This window comes from Loxodonta africana, chromosome 7 (assembly GCF_030014295.1).
Source record: "Loxodonta africana isolate mLoxAfr1 chromosome 7, mLoxAfr1.hap2, whole genome shotgun sequence".
Classification (NCBI taxonomy): domain Eukaryota; kingdom Metazoa; phylum Chordata; class Mammalia; order Proboscidea; family Elephantidae; genus Loxodonta; species Loxodonta africana.
Window position 1 is genome coordinate 23875191 of NC_087348.1, and position 19761 is coordinate 23894951.

The 19761-nt window shown below is 36.2% G+C and overlaps 1 protein-coding gene across 1 annotated transcript; it reads left to right on the plus strand.

Moving 5' to 3' along the window:
• Positions 1-10608: 10608 nt before the first annotated feature.
• On the plus strand, positions 10609-11562 carry LOC100672586 (olfactory receptor 8H1-like). The gene has a single exon (XM_003422955.3). The coding sequence runs from the start codon at positions 10609-10611 to the stop codon at positions 11560-11562; it is 954 nt and encodes a 317-aa protein (XP_003423003.2).
• Positions 11563-19761: the final 8199 nt, after the last annotated feature.

Below are 19761 nucleotides of genomic sequence, written 5' to 3' on the forward strand. Positions count from 1 at the left end.
ACAGGAAAAGACATTGCTATAGATATATAAGTAACTTCAGTAGTCCCCATATCTTTACTGAAAAGAGGTTCTCTTCCATCAAGGAACCATCTTTCTTTGCAACTTTTTCTGCTTTAACAGGGAGAAACATGGAGCTGGGAGTCCCTGGTTGGGGCAAATGATTTAGCACTCAACTATTAGTCAAAAGATCGGCAGTTTGAATCTACCCAGAGGCACCTCGGAAGACAGGCCTGGCAATCTTCTTCTGAAAGCTCACAGATTTGAAAACCCTATGGGGCAAGTTCTACTCTGTGCACACGCGTTCTCCATGAGCTGGAATCAACCTGATGGCAACAAAAAACAGCAACGTCATGGAGCTGTAGGGAAGAGTGGAGAAGACTGATTAGTTAAAACTTACTTTTTTTGCTGATAATTTTTGAACATTTATTAAGTCCTGAACACCACGTTAATGACTTTATTAGCTCACTTAATGCATTCTGAATAAACTAGGTATTATAGTTCACATTTTACATGTGGAGCCAGAGACATAAAAAAGTAAAATAACATGAACAATGTTGAGAAACTAGTACATAACCTAACTTACTTCAACTCAGCAGTATACTGTCAGTCCTATTCTTAACCAAAACTCAGCAGGTTTTACAGAGAATTCAATAGAAAATATTATTTTGTATTTGCTGCTCTAATAATAGTAATAAAACTTTAAGAAATATAAAACTCTTTATAACAATAAGGTGATTGCATGTCCCTTTTATGTATCGTTTACTATTATAAAAATTAAGACACTATCATTGGTACTGTTTGTGCATTGCAAGTTCAAAAGACTCATTTCATAAATGAATCCAATTCCAGGAAACTAGTTTCCTTGAAGGCTTTTGATTTTTGAGATTAAAAAACAAAACACTACAATAAAAGAAGCCAGAAAAAAAAAAATTACTGCTCACCTTTTCATATTGGGGAGGAATCGCCTTATACTTTTTTTTTTTTCCTCTAAAGAAAAGAGGCTTAAATAGTATAGCTGTTTGTGTTTAGGTTATTCAAGTAACAAATTCATTTTCATTTTCCCCTGAAGCATATCCTTCACTTTTAAATCAGTCAGTGCCCTTTAGGTGGGAAAGAGCCCATTATTCATTGTGAGGCAGCTGTTTCCTATGCTATGTTGCACTTTTAAACTCGACGATCTGTCAGGTTATTTGCCAAAGAACCCATGCTGTCTCTGAGCGAGTTATTGCAGCAGTGAAGTTTCTCTGTGGAATACAGTCTGAGGAGTACTAACCTCGGGGCCACTCTTCTAATTTTTTCACACCTGTTCCATCTTTAGAGAGTAAAATAATTAATGGGAAAAACTGCATAAGACATTCCCAATCTTAGAGTGAACTTATGAAATAGAGTCAAGTGGTAGTCAAATGGTATTTACGTGAATACTAAATCTGAGGATGCAAAATCTGAAATGATCAGAAAGCCTTCTTATACCCTGTAGTTTAGTCACAGCGTCTGCCTGGAAAGCTCTTGTCCATCTTTTAGAATCATCTAGAACATCACCTCCTATGGAAAATCAAACAAAAAACCATTGCCACCAAAGAGATTCCGACTTGTAGTAATCCTATAGGACAGAGTAGAACTGTCCCATAGAGTTTCCAAGGAGCACCTGGTGTGTTTGAACTGCTGACCTTTTGGTTAGCAGTGGTAGCTCTTAACCACTATGCAACCAGGATTTCCCTCCTGTGAAAAGTAACCCTTTATTCTCCCCAAATCAAAAGCCAAATCAATGCCATAGTGTCCATTCCAACTCATTGCTGCCCTATAGGACAGACTAGAACTACCCCACAGGATTTCCAAGGCTGTAATCTTTATGGAAGAAGACTGATACATCTTTTTACGGCTTTATTCTCCCAAAACCAAAACAAACAAACAAACAAACAAACCCACTGGTTCGAGTTGATTCTGACTCATAGCAACCCTACAGGACAGAGTAGAACTGCCCCGTAGAGTTTACAAGGAGCACCTGCTGGATCCAAATAGTGACCTTTCGGTTAGCAGCCATGGCTCTTAACCACTATGCCACCAGGGTTTTCTTTATTCCCCCAGGCAGACACAAATATTTCTATAACCCTCCAATGTAGCTTCTCTTTTGACCCTTAATTCTATTTATTGTAGCTTCTCATTAAGAGACTGGCTGAATGGTCATGTGACATTGATCTTGTCAGTGAGGTAGGAGAGAGAGATGACGTGTGAAGGTTTAACCTCACTTGCTTAAGAGGATATCTTCTCCTGGACTTCCACTTTTTCCCAGTTGGGATGGCTGACACAGTGATGACCAACAATCATGGAAATTAAGAGGGAAATGGTGAAGTGGCCTCTTCCTGCGTAATTGCTTAAAGTGGAGCTTCACACTAAAACTGGAATCCATGTCCGTGATTATTCTCCTTTAAAGTTTCCAAACCTTGGAATATTATGACTTTCCTATTTCTCAGTTTAGCTTAATATAATCACTATGGATATATGACTTTTTCTACTTAACTGCTACATGCACTATCTAAGAATTTTTCTTTACTCACTTCTACTTTGCAGATAAGCTGTTGCATTCAAGTCCATTCCAACTCATAGCAACCCTACAGGACAGAGAACAGCTGCTCCATAGGGTTTCTAAGGAGCAGCTGGTAGGTTTGAACTGCTGGCCTTTTGGTTAGCAGCCATAGTTCTTAACCACTGAACCACTAGGTCTCCATTTTGCACATAGTCCCTAAATAATACATGTCTGCTTACACCTGGCCAGAGATGATTAGTATGGCCATACCCAACATGGTCCAGTCAGAGCACTTCCCTGTGGCTGTTTGAATAAGTACTAAGATTGTAGTTATAATTTTTTAAGCTTGGGAATTATTGGCCATGTCTCCCCCTGTATTACCTATGGTAGAACTTTAGGGGCATAGAGGATAATTAAAAAGATGTACATTAAATAGCTGAGATGAGACAAGGAGATAGAATCCTATGTTGTATATGAGTCCTTGCTTCAAGTTGTTCCCTGAATCCAGCTACTGGGTTAGACCCTGTTATTCATGCAGTATATCCCAGTATCTTGATTAAAAAAAAAAAAATTAGTTGGGTTTAATTAAGGATTCTGAGTTTGTCATGAGAAATCTAGCTATTGTAATGTCTCTTCCATGCCTACCCTCCCTGAAAACAGACATAACACTAGACACTGTGCATTTGAAATGATTCATCTCTGGTCTCTGAAGTGCAGCAAAAATTTGAAGATGTAGCCATTCTCCTGCACAGAAAGGTGATACCTTTGACAATGACATTGATATTTTTATTCAGAGAAAATATCACAGAATAGTAGCAGAGAAATGGTATGAGGAGGCTGGAGGAGAAAGAATGCATGTGGGATAGTTCATGGATATATATGACTTCGACCACCTGCCCAATTTCTCTTTTGCTCTTTATCTTGTGCATCATCTCCTTTTGGAACATTTAAAAGCCTAAGTAGGTGCCCTTTCTCATCCTCAACTGAATCAAGTATCATCCCCTTATTGTAGTTGCACAGGACAAAATCAAATGTATAATTTTAAAAACCTTATCATATATCTGTTTTTCTCCTATAATTTTTTTTCTTTCTGTTTTTCATATAGTTTCTTATTCTTAACTTCTTAATTATGTAAGGCAAATTTGGATAATATTTATTCCAATGCCTGTTAGTATTAAAAGCATATAAACTTCTTTCAAGGCTTAATGATAGACTGGGATAGAGCATGGTGTATCTCAGGAGAAATCTCTTTAAATCATTTCGAAAAGACATTTTGGAGGAGTGCTATCAATTCCACACAGTTGTGAGCTTGAGATTCAATATCTGTACTCAAAGCTGTTGCCTCATAAGCTCATGCTAATTTTCCTTAAGAAACAGCTCTATCAACTACATTGATCCATGGTATGAGCTGATCAGCAACATTGCTCAAAACTCCAAAGTACAAATCAGATCTCCACGTACACTGCTTGGCCTGGGAAGGAGATCACCTACTCGTGAAGAGGTGCAGGAGTCTGTGAACTTGCATGGGAATTTTAGAGTGTTAGAAAAATTAAGATACTTCTAAGTAGGGTCATGCACAGTAGAGATCTTGTTCCTGATCTTTGTGGACATATGTATAGGTTTCCCTCTATTCAGTAAGACACCGGTTTTAAATCTACAAAAATAAATAAAGATGATGATGATGATAGATGACAGATAGTGACTTAGTTATCTAGTGCTGCTATAACAAAAATACCATAAAGGGATGGCTTTATCAAAGAGAAATTTATTTTCTCACAGTCTAGTAGGCTAGATGTCTGAATTCAGGGTGTCAGCTCTGGGGGAAGACTTTCTCTCTATTGGCTATGGGGAATGATCCTTGTCATCAATCTTCCCTTGGTCTAGGAGCTTCTCTGCACTGGAACCCCAGTGCTGTTTTCTTGGTGGTATGAGATTGGCTGTCTCTCTGCTTGCTTCTATGTTTTGTATCTCAGAAGAGATTGATTTAAGACACAATCTAGTCTTGTAGATTGAGTTCTATCTCACGAACATAACTGCCGCTAATCCCACCTCATTAACGTTATTGAGTTAGGATTTACTCTCAAACTCATCTCATAAAGGAATTGGTCAGTTAGCATCTTTCTTCTCTCAAGATTTGTATTTTAATTGTACCCCAATGTCTTTCCTTAATCTGCTTGGAATACTTCTTCAACTGAAATATACAGAAATGTATATTTCTCACTTTTATCTATTTCAATGTAAATGGTTGCACATATATTAAAAAAAACTTAAAGGTTATCATTTTAAGAATCATGTTTATATCCAAATATGATGTGTAATTACTAGTGTATAAGAAATATTTTAAAGTTCTATAGGGATTATTGTATGTTTGCATATTTGCCTCTAATTACACAGCACCTGCATATATATTATCATCACCATCAAAATTTCTAAACTTATGGAGTTCTTAGTATATGTCAGGCATAGTTTTAAGGAATGTAATTCATAACCTTATCTAATCTTATTACAATGAACGAAGTTGGAACTAATAAAATAAGATTTTATTAATAAGTGAACAGATTCAAACTCCCCTTTTTTAATTTTATTATGTCTTAAGTGAAAGTTTACAGCCCAAATTAGCTTTCTTTTCAAAAACTTTGTACACAAATTGTTTAGTGACATTAGTTGCAATCCCAGCAATGTGTCGGCACTCTCCCCCTTTCACTTTCACCCTGGGTTCTCTGTATCCATTAGTCCAGTTTTCTTGTCCCTTCTTGCTTTCTCCTCTTTGTTTTTGGGCAGGTGTTTCCCTTTTAGTCTGGTATACTTGATTGAACTAAGAAGCAAGTTCCTCACATGTATTATTATTTTATAAGTCTGTCTAAACTTTGGTGGAATGGTGGATTAGGGAGTGCTTCAGTTCTGAGTTAGCAGGGGGTCCGGGGGCTGTAGTCTCAGGGGTTCCTCCAGTCTCTGTCGGACCAATAAGTTTGGTCTTTTTTTGTGAATTAGGGTTATTGTTCTACATTTTTCTCCCACTCTGTCCAGGACCTTCTATTGTGATCTCTGTGAGAGCGATCATTAGTGGTTGACGGGCACCATCTAAGTTCTTCTGGGCTCAGGCTGGTGGAGCTGTGGTTCAGGTGGTCCATTAGTCTTTCGGTCTATTATTTTCCTCGTGTCTTTGGTTTTATTTGGAGCCCTGGTGGTCCAGTGGTTAAAAGCTACAGCTACTAACCAAAAGGTAAGATGGCTGCTCAAAAGCTTTTAAGACCCTAGGTGCTACTCACCAAATTAGGATGTAGAACATTTTCTTTATGACGTATGTTATGCCTGTTGACCTAGATGTCCTCTGACACCATGGTTCCCAGCCAGCAGCCCCAGTAACAGTCCTTCAAGGTGTTTGGAATATGTCTAGAAAGTCTGTATGACATTGCCTTGGTCAAATTGTGCTGACTTTCCCTATATTTGTGTTGTCTTCTCTGCTATCTAATTAGTGATTCTCTCTTGCCACCCCTCCCCTCCCTCTTAACTATCAGAATTTTTTTTTTTTTTTTTTCTGCAAATAAACCTTTTCTTGGGTTTTTACAATAGTGGTTTCATACAATATTTGTCCTTTTGTGACTGGTTTATTTCACTCAGCATAATGCCTTCCAGATTCATCCATGTTGTGAGATGTTTGGTGGATTCATCATTGCTCTTTATCATTGCATGATATTCCATTGTGTGTATGTATCATAGTTTGTTAGTCTGTTCATTTATTGATGGACACTTAGATTGTTTCCATCTTTTTGTTATTGTGAATAATGCTACAATGAACATGGGTGTGCATGTGTCTATTAACGTGATGGCTCTTATTTCTCTAGAATATATTGCTAGGAGTAGGATTGCTGTATCATATGGTATTTCTATTTGTAGCTTTTTAAGGAGATGTCCTATTATTTTCCATAGTGGTTATACCATTTTACACTTCCTCCAGCACAGTATAAGAGTTCCAATTTCCCTGCATCTGCTCCAATATTTGTTATTTTCTTTTTTTTTTTTTTTTATTTGTGCCAGTTATATCAGAATCAGATGGTATCTCATTGTAGTTCTGATTTACATTCCTCTCATGGCTAATGATGGGGAGCAAGTCCTCATGTGTCTGTTAACTTCTTGAGTGTCTTCTGTGGTCAAGCATCTGTTCATATCTTTGCTCATTTTTTAATTGAGTTTTTTGTCTTTTTTTTTGTTGTTGAGGTGTTGAAGTATTCTATAGATTTTAGAGATTAGACTTTTGTCAGATATGGTGCAGCCAAATTTTTTTTCCTAGTCTGTGAGTTATCTTTTTACTCTTTTGGTGAGGTCTTTTGTTGAGCATAAGTGTTAACTTTGAGGTGCTCCCAGTTATCTAATTTCTCTTCTGGTGTTGGTGCACTGTTAGTTATGGTTTGTACACCTTTTATGCCATGTATTAGGGCCCCTAGTGTTGCCCTTATTTTTAATTCCACGATCTTTATCTTTTTAAGTTTTATATTTAGGTTTTTGATCATTTTGAATTAGTTTTTGTGTGTGGTGTGAGGTATGGGTCCTTTATCATTTTTTTTTTTTTTACAGATGGAAGAGTCAAACATTTTCAAGTAACCTTTCAAAAGCTATTTCTTAAGTATTAAAAAAAATGAGTTTAAACACAGTTTTCTTGTTTTCAGATGCTATATTAAGTATCCCCTTTTACTGTTCTTAAACATTTATTATTATGACAATTATTTTATTACGGGGGTATGTATGAGCGGTATTGGGTTCTGAGATATTAATCACAAAGAGAATTATTTAGTGGATATGCCCATCAACCCTTTTTTAAAAAGCACTGTCAACAAAAAAACAAGGCTCCAGGAATTAACTGGATACCAATTGAGTTGTTCCAACAAATGGACGCAGCAATGGAAGTGCTCACTTGTCTATGCCAAGAAATTTGGAAGACAGCTACCTGACCAACCATCTTGAAGAGATCCATATTTATGCCTATTCCAAAGAAAGGTGATCTAACCCAGTGTGGAAATTATTGAACAATGCCATTAATATCACACACAAGTGAAATTATGTTGAAGATCATTCAAAAGGGGCTGCAGAAATATATGGATGTGATAGAAATGGAATATCCCACTATATACTAGATACTAAATTTATGATTATAAATTCACAAATGCCACTTCCTTAAAAGAAAAAAAAAAAAAACCTGAAATCTTTAGACCCAGATAGTTCAATGGTAATTTCTGTTAAACTTTTAAGGAAGAAACAATACAAACATTACACAAGTTCTTTCAGAAAAGAGAATAGGGGCAACTCTTACAAAAATTGTTATATGGATCTAATATAAGCCTAATATCAAAATTTGAAATATACATTATGTGGAAAAAAAATGACAGACATGCCTTTAATGCTCATGTATTTAAAAATCTTTAATAAAAGAAAAGAAAATTTAATCCAGAAACACTAAAAATAATTATCTATCATAATCAAGTGGGATTTATCTCAGATTTGTAGGATTGGTAAATATTGAAAAATCAACCATATTAAAAGAAGAATAAAGGAAAAGATGTTATCATATTGGATTCAGAAAAGATTCCTGAGATTTTTTTCATATTTCAATTTCTTTTCCTTTGTAATTAAGAAAGCTTTTGACCTGATCGTATTCAGAGTTTTTATGATATATTAACATATCTTAATAATTATTTTAAATAATTTATATTATAATAAATTAATACATTTTTGATATATTAATATTTTTCTGATATAACATTGTAAAATGTTTATTAGTCTCAGCATCTTTTTTTTTGTCCTTTCTTCTCTCATTTTTCTTTCTATAAAACAAAAGCCAAGTACCTTAAAATGGTAATACAAATTGCATGTATTTCTGTGCAGATGAATTAGGTAACACTGCAAAACCTGAATGAAGAACCCACGCCAGGGTTTCCTTGTTATGCCTCAAAGCGTCCCCCTGTCTGCTGCTGAATACTCCTGGAGAGAATTTATCTACAGAGCACCAGTCAATGCATGACACATGAAATTGTGTGTTTTGTAGAAGACTAATCTAACATAGCCCAAGGGGTATTATTAGTGTTTAGTGATAAAATAAGGACAAGATACTGAATATATAGTATGATAATTGATACACTATGTAAGTAGACATATAAGTCAACATTTTAAACACAAAGAAAAATTATTGGAAGAAAATACATGAAAATATTAAAAACAGTTTTGAATGAGTTTCATTTTCTTTGAATTTTGTTGTATTTCTCTGCTTTTTCTAATAAGCAATGCTTTATTCCTATGATAGTATCATACTTAAAAGTATAAAAAGAATTCAGTGTAAAGAATGTACTATCCTACCATTCGTAGTCAACTACTTGGCCTTTGAGTTACAGAGTAATTAAGCGTTTCTCTAAAAAGAGTTTATCTAACATTCTAGAAAAAAAAGGAAGACTAAATCATCATGGTTCTCATTATGTCTCTTCTAAAGGAGTAGGCAACAATCTGTTACAAGCCTAGCGTGAATATATTAGTCCTTGAGTTTTTATCTTTGGAAAGGTGCCGAGCAATGTCCCTTGGAAATTAGTCCCCAAGGATGATGGAATGTTGCATTCTCAGCAACTCCCAGTATATGAAGTGCCGTGGAATTACTAGGGTGAGAGGCAAGGGATATTCAGCTCGCTTAAGTTCATAGTCGCTCGCAGGTATTTTTTAGAGATGTAACTTCCTCTCAAATTTTGCATTTGACTAGGAACTGAACAAAATTTGAAGGTTGATTTACCTCAGGAACAAAAATGCATCCACAGAAATGTAAACATTTTGCGTTTGAAGGGAAAACAATATTATATCACAGAAATTTTCATCTCCTTAAAGGCTTTATTTTATTTTACTTTATTTATTTATTTTTTTTTTTGAAGAATACTTCGAGCTTGACAAAATTCCAGACAGGTAATATTGGAAGAAGAAACTTTTCACCAAGTTTGGCTCACTGTAAGTATTATTCTCAAAATTAGAGGGTTTTAGGTCAGATCATGCAGCCCTGGTGGTGCAGTGGTTATACGCTCGGCTGCTAATCAAATCCTCAGCAGTTCAAATCTACCAAGTCAATCCGTGGGAGAAAGACCTGGCAGTCTGCTTCCGGTAAAGTCCTACAGCCTGGGAAACCCTGTGGGGCACTTTGTACTCTGTCCTACAGGGTCACAATGAGTCGGAGCCAACTCCACGGCAATGGGTTTTAGTTTTGTTTAGGTCAGATCAAATAAAATGGAGACATCTACATACACCTTACCATAAGTGATGCTAGGGTTTGTGGAAACAGACTTACGGAGTTGGTGGAATCAGCTGTATATAAGCAATTATTCATATTTTGGAACTATAACTTTCAGAAGGTATTTTATTTTAAATAGTCAAGAAAACAAAATGTCTTCTAGAAATGACTATTCTGTGGTCTCCAATTTTAATACATCACGGTAAAAACTCCAAAGGTTGAAGTTTCCGATCTGTCCGTTGTATTAAATGATATTGAAAGCAAAAGGACATAAAATGATGGATTACAACTTTGTTTCTATCACTGCCTACTTCACGTTTATAATTTTTCTTCAGGTTGCCAAAATTAATTATAATTAAGAACATAGTGTTATGAGCATGCTTTTTGTAATAAACCTAACATGGTAGAATCACAGAGCCAACATTTACTCGCTTTTACTTTGGATAAATTACTTAAACTTCTGTGCCAGTTTTCTTATCAAAAAATGTGAGTAATAATAACACCTATGGCATGATATTTTCGTGGAGATTAAATGTGTTAGGAAAGGGAAGCCTTGAGAACACTGGTCATTTCATGCTAATTACATAATATATGTTACTTTCTGATTATATAACATTCCAATGTCCATTTACACCCCTATTTACATATAGCAATGAAATTAAGATTTTGTTCAGTCATATTTTGTAACCTACTCTGTATTACCAATTTATAGAAACACAAAACTGTTTTTTTTTTTTAATTCCAGATCATTCATCCAGACAAAACCTGTTTGAAGTCACTGATGCTAAGTATTAATTTAATCTTCTACAGTTTAGAGAAGTTGCATACTATGAGTAGAAGTAATAACACAAACGTGTCTGACTTCATCCTCATGGGACTGACAGACTCTGAAGAGATCTGGCTGGTCCTCTTTACTCTATTTCTCCTAATATACCTGGTTACTCTGTTGGGGAATACAGGGATGATACTAATAATCCGCCTGGATCTCCAGCTTCACACCTCCATGTATTTTTTCCTCAGTCATCTTTCATTCCTTGACCTCAGCTACTCGACAGTCATTACTCCTAAAACCTTAGAAAACCTACTGACTTCGACCAAGGATATTTCATTCAGGGGCTGTTTCACCCAGATGTATTTTTTTGTCTTCTTGGGTGGCACAGAATGTTTTCTTCTGTCTTCTATGGCCTATGATCGCTACGTAGCTATCTGTAATCCTCTACAATACCCAGTTATTATGTCCACGACACTCTGCCGCTCCCTCATCACTGCATCCTATGTGATTGGCTTCATTGACTCCTTTGTCAATATCCTTTGCATGAACACATTGCATTTCTGTGACTCCAATGTAATCCATCACTTTTTCTGTGACACACCCCCAATTTTAGCCCTGTCCTGCACTGATACACATGGTACTGAGAGCATGATATTCATTTTTGCTGGCTCTACCTTAATGGTGTCTCTTATCACAATTTCTGTGTCCTATGCATCCATTCTCTCCACTATACTGAAAATTCATTCCACTTCAGGAAAGCGAAAAGCCTTCTCTACCTGTGCCTCCCACCTCCTGGGAGTCACCATCTTCTATGGTACCATGATTTTTACTCATTTAAAGCCAAGTAAGTCCTACTCCTTGGGAAAGGATCAAGTGACCTCTGTTTTTTATACTATTGTGATCCCCATGCTGAATCCACTCATTTATAGTCTCAGGAACAAAGAAGTGAAAAATGCTCTCATTAGAGTTATGCAGAAGAGAGAGAGCCCAAGGCATGTAAGACGGCAGTGATGTTCCCTATTTAATCTCAAATTTTCTTTCTTTCCTACTAGGTATTTCCTTGGTTTTTCTCTCTAATACCAATTTCATCTTTCAATTGGCCTCTATTTATGTCGAACTATTTTTTACTTGATTATATATGATCTTGGACATCTCTAGCCTTATTTATTTTTTTTTTTTTTAGAAATCTATATAGTAATTGGAAGCCAGGAAATATGAGTTGAACTTGTGGTTTAAATACATATACCTTTAAGGAAAATTAACGTGCAAAATAAGAAAATAGGCTATCATTTTTTAAACTGTATTGTACCAACCTCCATGCATATCCAATTTCAGAGACTTTAGTTATGGGTAATGAAGCCCTGGTGGTGCAGTGGTTAAGAGCTCGGCAGCTAACCAAAAGATCAGCAGTTCAAATCCAGCAGCTGTTCTTTAGAAACCCTGTGGGACAGTTCTACTGTGTCCTATAGGGTCTCTGTGAGTCAGGATGGACTCGACAGTAATGGGTTTGGTTTGGTGATTTTTTTGTTTGTTTTAAATTACATTATATCAACCTCCATGCACACCCAATTTCAGAGAATTCAGTTGGGGATAATAGCTACATTTTTGGCACAATGATAACAGTTTCAGAGATCAATTTATGCATTATACAGAGGGATGTATATATAGCTCAGTGATTATGAGCACTTGCTTTTGAGTTAGACATTCCAGGGTAGATTCCAGGTCAGCTACCCATTTAGCTGTATGACCCTTAATAAGTTACTAACACTTTAAGCCTCAGTTTTCTTAACTGTGAAAAATAAATAATTCCTGGTCCATAGAGTTACAGTAAAGTTTAAATCTGACAAAAACGCATTTCTTGCAGTACTTAAATGGTGCTCATTATCATTAGAATATATGCATCCTTGCAATATTTAAGGAGGCCTGATGGTAGAATGGTTAAAGCTCTCAGCTGCTAACCAAATGGTCGGAGGTTCCGACCCACCAGGCACTCTGTGGGAGAAAAATGTGGCAGTCTGCTTTCGTAAAAATTCACAGCCCTAGAAACCCAGTGGGGCAGTTCTACTCTGTCCTGTGGAGTTGCTAAGAGTTGGAATCAACTAGAAGGCAGGGGGTTAGGGTGCAATACTTCGAATGCACAATGCCATTTGTTATGAAGAATTTTCCTGGTGTTTTGTAAATTATTTTTAATTAACTTAATTGATACACACATCAATAGCTTAAAAATTAAAATAAAAAAACTCACCCCTTCACATTTTTGAGCTTGTAATGAAGTAAATATTGTAATATAATTAAATATAGAAAAATGGTTTACGTTAATATTCAAGAAAACTTGGAAAATATTCAAAAATATTAAAGAAAATAGAGATGAACTAATCTTTCTTGGTATGTTCCTGTTCTTACTAACACCTGTGTATGTGTATATATTACACACAGAAACAAAAATTCAGTATTGTTTTGCATCTTTCTGCTTCCACTTACCTGTATAATATTGTTAATTGCTTTCCATTTAAACCTTGAAATGAATATGATCTTATCAAGGGGGAAAATCATCTTGCAACACTTTTGAACCTGGAAAGTTGTAAATTCATCAGGTTAAAAATCTGCGTGCAGTGATGTATCATTGGTGTAAATTTGCAGAACACTTGAAAATCCTACATTTCTATGATTGTCAACAAGCCTCGATACATTACTTCTATTGGACTTTTGTCTATTTCAAAAACTCAGTGTCTTCACCCTGATTTCTATAGGCTAATTATGTTCTTTAAAAGTAAATTTTCAAGTTAAATGCTTCAGTCACTTGTCTCAAAACTGTCGATAGGGAAAAATTATAAAGCTAAGAATTGACGATGAATTCAGGATTAGGGCATTCCATATATTTTGATCAAGTAGATTGCTAAACATCTTTTTTTTTTTTTTTGTGTCCCCTACATATCCTACAATTGGGGTTTCAATTTTCTCTATTGTTCAAAGATTATTTCAGAAAGTATTTTTTTCATTTTCCATGTATTAGATTTTTAATTTCCATAATGGTTACTTCATATGTTGTTTCCATTCAGGTAATATCTTTATTATTATTGTCTTTTTAATTTATATTAGGGTTTTCTTTTAAAAATTATACTTTGTTATTTGTGTTAAATTTGTTTCTTTAAATGTTTAACATGAAGTATAATCTCTGTTTTAGGATTAAAAACTAATTATTTTCCACTATTTGAAAACTGTTCATTGATTTGTTCAAATCCTGTAAATCAACATTATGTTTTTCTACTTTCTTAATGTATTTAAAAAATGTGCCTTATATACCAATACTGTATAGAATTATTTCCTTATAACTTATTTCTACTTTGAAGCATGTGTTGTCTGGAATCTCTCTCTCTATTTACATTAGAGATAAGTGATAAGCATTTTTTCAGTAAGAATTTGTTGGCTTGTTTCTAATCTTGTAAATGCATTGTGTCTTTTCTTATATTTACATGTTATTTCCATTTTCTGGTCTTTTCTGTAAACTACATTTGGCTTGCTTTCATTTATGTATTCTTTTATATATCCTGTAGATCTGTATTGGCAACAGATTCTACTATTTTGTAGACAACACAAATCTCAAGAAATGCTTAAAAATTAACTCAGGCTACACTACCATCTTTATAATACAATATAAAAGTAAAGAAAATACATATATAACATTAAATAAGAATAGTATAACCTATGGGCAATATGACTTAAACCATCTGTATCTCCCATCTCATTTTTCTACTACATAAATGCTTTCCAAGTTTTATGTACTATTTGTTCTTATGTATTTTTAAAACAATTTTCTTGTTCATGGTACTATGCCAAAATCTATGTATGGTAAAATTTCAACTATTTATATAGTAATAAAGACAATAAGACTGAGATAGAGCATGACAAAATGTGAACATTTTCCAAGTACATTTTATTTCCAAATAATTGATGAATAGATAGTAATATTAATGGGCATGGCTTATCGTCACAAGCTAATTCTCAGATTTAAATAAAAATAAAACAATTGCTATCAACTTTATTCTGATTCAAAGTGATCCCAAGTATGTCATAGTAGAACTGTGCTTCATAGTGTTTTCATTGGCTGGTTTTTTGAAAGTAGATCTCCAGTCCTTTCTTCTGAGGTACTCTGGGTAGACTTCGACCTCCATCCTCTCAGTTAACCATTTGTGCGACCCAGGGACTCCAGCTTGCAGATGGGTAATAGCAATATTCACAACTTAATTTTAGGTAATGGGAAACCATCCTTCTACTTGTTCATATTAAAACTAAGAAAGCATCCATAGGTTTTCTTTTTATTTCACAAAACTCACAATCAGTCCTTCAGCATATCATGTTGATTCTACCCACAGTATACACTCAGAGTTTGACTACTTCTCAACGCCTCCTCTGCTACGGCCCTGGCCCAAGGAACTATTATATCAGCCTTAATTACTGCTGCGTCCTCTTAGTTTGTCTCTGTGCATTCTCTTACTCCCCTTGAATCTAGTTTCAAAAGTACCATTTTTCTTCTCAAACTTTGCAAGACTACCTAGCATACTAAGAGTAAAGGCCAAAACACTTAAAAGAGCCTAAAGTACAACATGATCTTGCCCCTGCTTCTTACTTCTTGGAATTCACCCTCTACTGTTCTGTCATACTCACTTTGTTTTGGCCACACTGACTCTTTCACTCCTCCCTGGACACATCAGTTCTGATACTGCCTAAGACTCTCCTGTCTGTTCTTCTTCATTCAGAAATTCCCGCCCCACCCCCCCCCCGCCAGATAAATGCTTGACTTTTTTTTTTGTTCTCTTTCTAGTAAGACTATCCTGCCCCATCACTCTCTTGCTTCATTTTGTTTTCCATAGCACTTATCTCCATTTGGAAACGCTGGGGGTGTAGTGCTTGAGTGCTACAGCTGCTAACCAAAGGGTTGGCAGTTCAAGTCCACCAGGTGCTCCCTGGAAACTCTATGGGGCAGTTCTACTCTGTCCTATAGGGTCACTATGAGTCAGAATCGACTCCAAGGCACTGGGTTTCGTTTTTTTTAGTTATTTCCATACTCTTACTGAAAAATTGCCTTAGCAAGCTTGAAAGGCCAAAGTCATCAACCTGTGTTAGAAACAGTAGTTAAATTTTAAAATCATGCTCACATGAAGTATAAATTTTACCTAACACAAAAGTTACTATCAAATTCAAAGCTTACAGCCAAACACTGGGTCCAAACGAAACTTTCTTTTCCTTGAGGAGTATGTGCACTGAGATGCAAATTCCCTTTAAAAGAATGGCCTTTTATTCCTATAGTAGCACAAATGTAGTTTGGGGTTAACAGGCACGCTTGCACATTATTCTCACATCATACCTATTTTAGTTTTGGTAAATTTCAAATTATACATCTTTCATGACACAGTTTATGTGTCTAGCTCCCATTCACCAGTGTGTCATGCTTTATCAATTCATACACTCCCAGTTTCCTGATAGTCAATGATCTATTCTAATAAGGTATTTTTACCTGTTGTCTTCAAGTTGATTCTGACTCATGGCAAACCCACACGTTTCAGAGTAGAACTGCAATCCATAGGGTTTTCTGCTGTTGTAATCTTACTAAAATTTCCCTAGGTGGCACAAACCAATTGTCCTTGACTACTAACCTAAAGGTTGGTTGATTGAATTCACCCAGCATCTTTGCAGAAGAAAGGCCTTGCAATCTGTTCCATAAAGATTACAGCCAAGGAATCCCCTTGGAACATATCTCCTCTGTAACACATGATGTCACCATATGTCAGAATCGGCTACACAGGCACCAGGTTTTTCTTTTTTTTTTTTTTTAACTTTATGGAAGTAGGTCTCTAGTCCTTTCTTCTGCAGCACCACTGGGTATATTTGAACCACCAACCTTTCAGTTAGTACCCAAGAGCAAACTATTTGTACTACCTAGAAACTCTCTGTTGTTGTTGTTGTTAGGTGCCCTAGAATCAGTTCCAACTCATAGCAAACTTCTGAACAACAGAACAAAACACTGCCTGGTCAAGTCCCATGCCCACAATCAATGTTATGCTGGAGGCCGTTGTCGTAGTCACTGTGTCAATCCATCTTCTTGAGGGCCTTCCTCTTTTTTGTTGACACCGTACTGTACCAAGTATGATGTCCTGCTCCAAGGACTGATCTCTCCTGACAACATGCCCAAAGCATGTAAGACATACTTTCACCATCCTTGCTTCTAAGGAGCATTCTGGTTGTACTTCTTCCAAGACTGGTTTGTTTATTCTTTTGGCAGTCCACGGTATATATTCAATATTCTTTGTTAACATCCCAATTCAAAAGTGTCAATTTTTCTTCTGTATTCCTTATTTATTGTCCAGCTTCTGCACGCATATGATGCAACTGAAAATACCATGGCTTGGGTCAGGCACACCTTAGTCTTCAAGGTGACATCTTTGCTTTTTAACACTTTAAAAAGGTCTTTTGAGGCAGATTTGCCTAATACGATGCATCTTTTGATTTCTTGACTGCTGCTTCCACGGGTGTTGATTACGGAGACAAGTAAAATGAGATCCTTGACAGCTTCAATCTTTTCTCCATTTATCATGATGTTGTTTATTGGTCTAGTTGTGAGGATTTTTGTTGGCTTTGTGTTGAGGTGTAATCTATACTGAAGGCTGTGGTCTTTGATCTTCATCAATAAGTGCTTCAAGTCCTTGTCACTTTCAGCAAGCAAGGTTGTGTCATCTCCATAATGCAGGTTGTTAATGAGTCTTCCTCCAACCCTGATGCCCCATTCTTCTTCATAATAGTCCAGCTTCTTGGATTATTTGCTCAGTTTACAGATTGAATAGGTATGGTGAAAAGATACAACCCTGACACACAACTTTACTGACTTTAAACCATGCAGTATCCTCTCATTCTGTCTGGACAACTGCCTTTTGATCTAAATACAGATTCCTCATAAGTTCTAGAATTTCCATTCTCCACAATGTTATGCATAATTTGTTATAATCCACACAGTCAAATGCCTTTGCATAGTCAGTAAAACACAGGTAAACATCTTTTTTTATTCCCTAATTTCAGCCAGGATCCATCTGACATCAGCAATGATATCCCCAGTTCCACGTCCTCTTCTGAATCCAGCCTGAATTTCTGGCAGTTTCCTGTTGATATATCGCTGCAGCTGCTTTTGAATTATCTTCTGCAAAATTTTACTTGCATATGGCACTGGGTTAACTGCGTTTTTATGATGTTAATGATTTTGTTTGATAATTTCCTCATTCGGTTGGATCAATTTTCTTGGTCATAGGCGTAAATATGGATCCCCCTCTTCCAGTCATTCGGCCAGGTAGCTGTCTTCCAAATTTCTTGGCATAGACAAGTGAGCACTTCCAGTACTGCATCCACTTGTTGAACATCTCAGTTGATATTCCGTCAATTCCTGGAGCCTTGTTTTTTTGCCAATACATTCAGTTCTGCTTGGACTTCTTCCTCAGTACCATTGGTTCCTGATAGTATCCTACCTCTTGAAATGGTTGAACATCGACTACCTCTTTTTGGCATGATGGTTCTGTGTATTCCTGCCATCTTCTTTTGATGCTTTCTGAACTGTTTAATATTACTTCTATAGAAACCTTCACTATCACAACTTGAGGCTTGAATTTTTTCTTCAGCTCTTTCAGCTTGAGAAACTCTGAGCATGTCCTTCCCTTTTGATTTTCTATCTCCAGCTCTTTGCACATGTAATTATAATGCTTTACTTTGTCTTCTCAAGCCACTCTTTGAAACCTTCAGTTCTTTTACTTAATCAATTCCTCCTTTGGCTTTAGCAACTCAGTGTTCAAGAGCAAGTTCCAGAGTCTCTTCTGACATCTATTTTGGTGTTTTCTTTCTTTCCTGTCTTTTCAATGACCTCTTGCTTTCTTCATGTATGGTGTCTTTGATGTCATTCCACAACTCGTCTGGTCTTCTGTCATTAGTGTTCAATGTGTCAAATCTATTCTTGAGATGGTCTCTAAATTCAGGTGGGATATGCTTGAGGTCATTCTTTGACTCGCATGGACTTGTTCTAATTTTCTTCAGTTTCAACTTGAAATGACATATGAGTAATTGATGATCTGTTCCACAATTTCCCCCTAACCTTGAAGTGACTGAGGATATTGAACTTTTCTATTGCCTGCTCCCACAGATATAGTTTTTTGATTCCTGTGTATCCCATCTGGTGAGGTCCATGTGTATAATCACTGTTTATGTTAGTGAAAAAAGGTATTTGCAATGAAGAAGTCATTGCTCTTGCAAAATTCTGTCATGTGATCTCTGGGATCATTTCTATCACCAAGGCCATCTTGTCCAACTACCAATCCTTCTTCTTTGTTTCCAAATTTGCATTCCAATAACCAGTAATTATCAATGCATCCTGATTGCACGTTCAGTTGTACTATAGAAATTGTAAAAATCTTCAGTTTCTTCATCTTTGGCCTTAGTGATTGGTACGTAAATGTGAATAATAGTCATTGGCTTAGTTAATTGGTGCTGGTATAACAGAAATACCACAAGTGAATGGCTTTAAAAAAGAGAAATTTATTTTCTTACAGCCTTCTAGGTTACAATTCCAAATTTAGGGTGTCAGTTCCAGGGGAAGGCTTTCTGTCTCTGTCGGCTCTGGAGAAAGGTCCTTGTCCTCAATCTTCCCCGGGTCGAGGAGCTTCTCAGGTGCAGGGACCCCTTGTCCAAAGGATGTGCTCTGCTTCTGGTGCTGCTTTATTGGTGATATGAGGTCTCCAACTCTGTGCTTGCTTCCTTTTCCTTTGATCTTTTGGAGATAAAAGTTGGTGCAGACCACACCCCAGGGAAACTCCCTTTACCTTAATCCTCTCGACAGAAAATTAAAATCACAAAATAGATGACAACTACATAATACTGGGAATCAAGGCTTAACCAAGTTGATACACACATTTTCAGGGGGACAAAATTCAATCCGTGATAAAGTATTAACTGGTCTTCCTTGTAGGAGTATGGATATTATCCAATCACTGATAGCCTTGTACTTCAGGGTCGATCTTGAAATGTCCTTTATGAGGGTGAATGCAATGCCATTCCTCTTCAAGTTGTCATTCTGAGCGTAGTAGGCCATATGATCGCCCAATTCAAAATGGCCAGCACCAATCCATTTCAGCTCACTAATACCTAGGATATCAATGTTTATGCATTCTATTTCATTTT